The following is a 1774-nucleotide window of genomic DNA, read 5'->3' as shown; positions in this document are numbered from 1 at the left end:
TGCCCCCTTTTCTCCCCACTCTTCCCCGGCAGGTCGATCAGATGTTCGCAGCCTTCCCTCCAGACATGTCTGGCAATCTGGATTACAAAAACGTCGTCCACGTCATTATGCACGGCAAAGAGAAGGACTAGCCCGTGCTCGGCGCTGGGGCTGGCATGGCAAAAGCACGGGGCAGGGGGGGTCCCTTTGCCTCTCCCCGTGGGGAACACATGAACGGCATCCACATTAAACTGCCTTTTGGCGAGAGGAAATCCAGCCGCTGGTGCAAGCGGTGCTTGGGCTCACGTGGTGTGTCTGTGCGGTGCGCTTGTGCCCAGCAGGAGCCCCCAGACCCATCCCAGACCCCGCTGTCCCCCATCTCCCAGCCCCACTGCACATCACCCCCACATGCCCTTGAATCCCTCTCCCCCACCATCTCCCAGCCTGGCCCAGCTCCCAGCCCCAAACAGCCCATTTCGCACTGGGCTGTGGCTAGTAGCCACCTGGTCCCACCTGCCCAGGATCAGCACTGGGCTCGGCTTTACTTTAGGTGACAGAGAGCTGCCTGCTCACCCCAGCTTAGCAGGGAACACCCAGCAAGCGTGCTCACCCTCCCTGCATCCCCCCATACCCTTCCTGGGCATGCTGGAGGACCAGGATGGTGGTCCTGGTCTCCTCCCCCGTAGCCACATGGTGACTGGCCGTGGGAATCACGTTGGGTTGTGCAACGGGGACGGCACCCCACCAGAGAGCAGCTGTTCCCACCTCCAACCACTGTCAGCCATGCCGAAATATCAGCCGGCGAGCTTTGGAAGCCTGCAGAAGGTGTTGGGCTCCTTCCATAGGAGAAGGGAGATGGAACCATGTCCAGGGCGCAGAAGCAGAGGAGGAGCTCAAGAGCGAAACAGTTTATTTGACGAATCCCTCCAGGCTCTCACACCACGATGCTGTTCCTCCCCTTCCTGCCTGTGCTGGCGGCGTCGCCCCGCTCCCGGTGGCTCTGGAGAACCAGCTGGCGCAGCTCCCCGTGGTCCAGCGGCGCTTCCACTGCCCAAGAAAATGGCCACCCCCTCACACACCGGCCTTATCTACCCGCTGGGGAGGGGCAGGCTGGCTGGGATTGGCTGGGGAGGACAGGTGGCAGCGGGGGATTGGCTGGGCAGCCAGGGGGGAGCTGCTGATTCGCTGGTTGTGTGCTCAGAGCCCCTCCCTCCCGCCTCCCACACTCACAGGCATCGATGGCGTCCATGGTGCTGTCCAGGGCGGGGGGCGGCAGGCAGAGCTGGGCCGGATCCATGGCCCGGATGAGCCCGGTGCCGCCCAGCAGCGGGTTGTCGAGGGGCTGGTCCGCCTCCAAGGCCACGGCCGCGGTGTAGCGCAGGATGGACTCCTGCAGCAGCAGCTCGTTGGCCTTCTTCTCCACCAGACCTGGGTGGGAGGGAGCGCCGTCGGCCAGGGCCCTGCACCAGGCCCCTGCCCACACCCACCCTGGCTGTGCACAGAGTGCGGGGTCGTGCCAGGGAACCATGGGACTCCAAAGATTTCCCCAAAACACTGCCATCGAGCAGCCCACCTCCCCCGGAGCGAGGGTCCCCAGGCTGCGGCCCACACCCAAAGCCAAGGTGAGGGCTTGGGGATCCACGGGAGTCCTGAATTGGTTGGGAATTTGGCACTTCCAAATTCACACAAGGGACACCCGCGCATGAGGGGAGATTTAGATTAGAAATGAGGAAGAAATTTTTCACCGTGAGGGTGGTGAGACACTGGAACAGGTTGCCCATGGAAGCTGCGGATG

General features: G+C 63.1%; 1 protein-coding gene across 1 annotated transcript in view; it reads left to right on the top strand.

The window, feature by feature from the left end:
- LOC104471158 (myosin regulatory light chain 2A, cardiac muscle isoform) overlaps positions 1-131 on the top strand; it is a 3188-nt gene extending 3057 nt beyond the window's left edge. The window contains exon 6 of the mRNA XM_010086405.1: positions 33-131. Coding sequence (XP_010084707.1) covers positions 33-131 — 99 coding nt within the window. The remainder of the gene's footprint in view (positions 1-32) is intronic.
- The last annotated feature ends 1643 nt before the right edge of the window (positions 132-1774 follow it).

This window comes from Pterocles gutturalis, unplaced genomic scaffold (assembly GCF_000699245.1).
Source record: "Pterocles gutturalis isolate BGI_N339 unplaced genomic scaffold, ASM69924v1 scaffold8831, whole genome shotgun sequence".
Taxonomy (NCBI): Eukaryota; Metazoa; Chordata; class Aves; order Pterocliformes; family Pteroclidae; genus Pterocles; species Pterocles gutturalis.
This window is presented reverse-complemented; position numbering and strand designations above follow the sequence as displayed.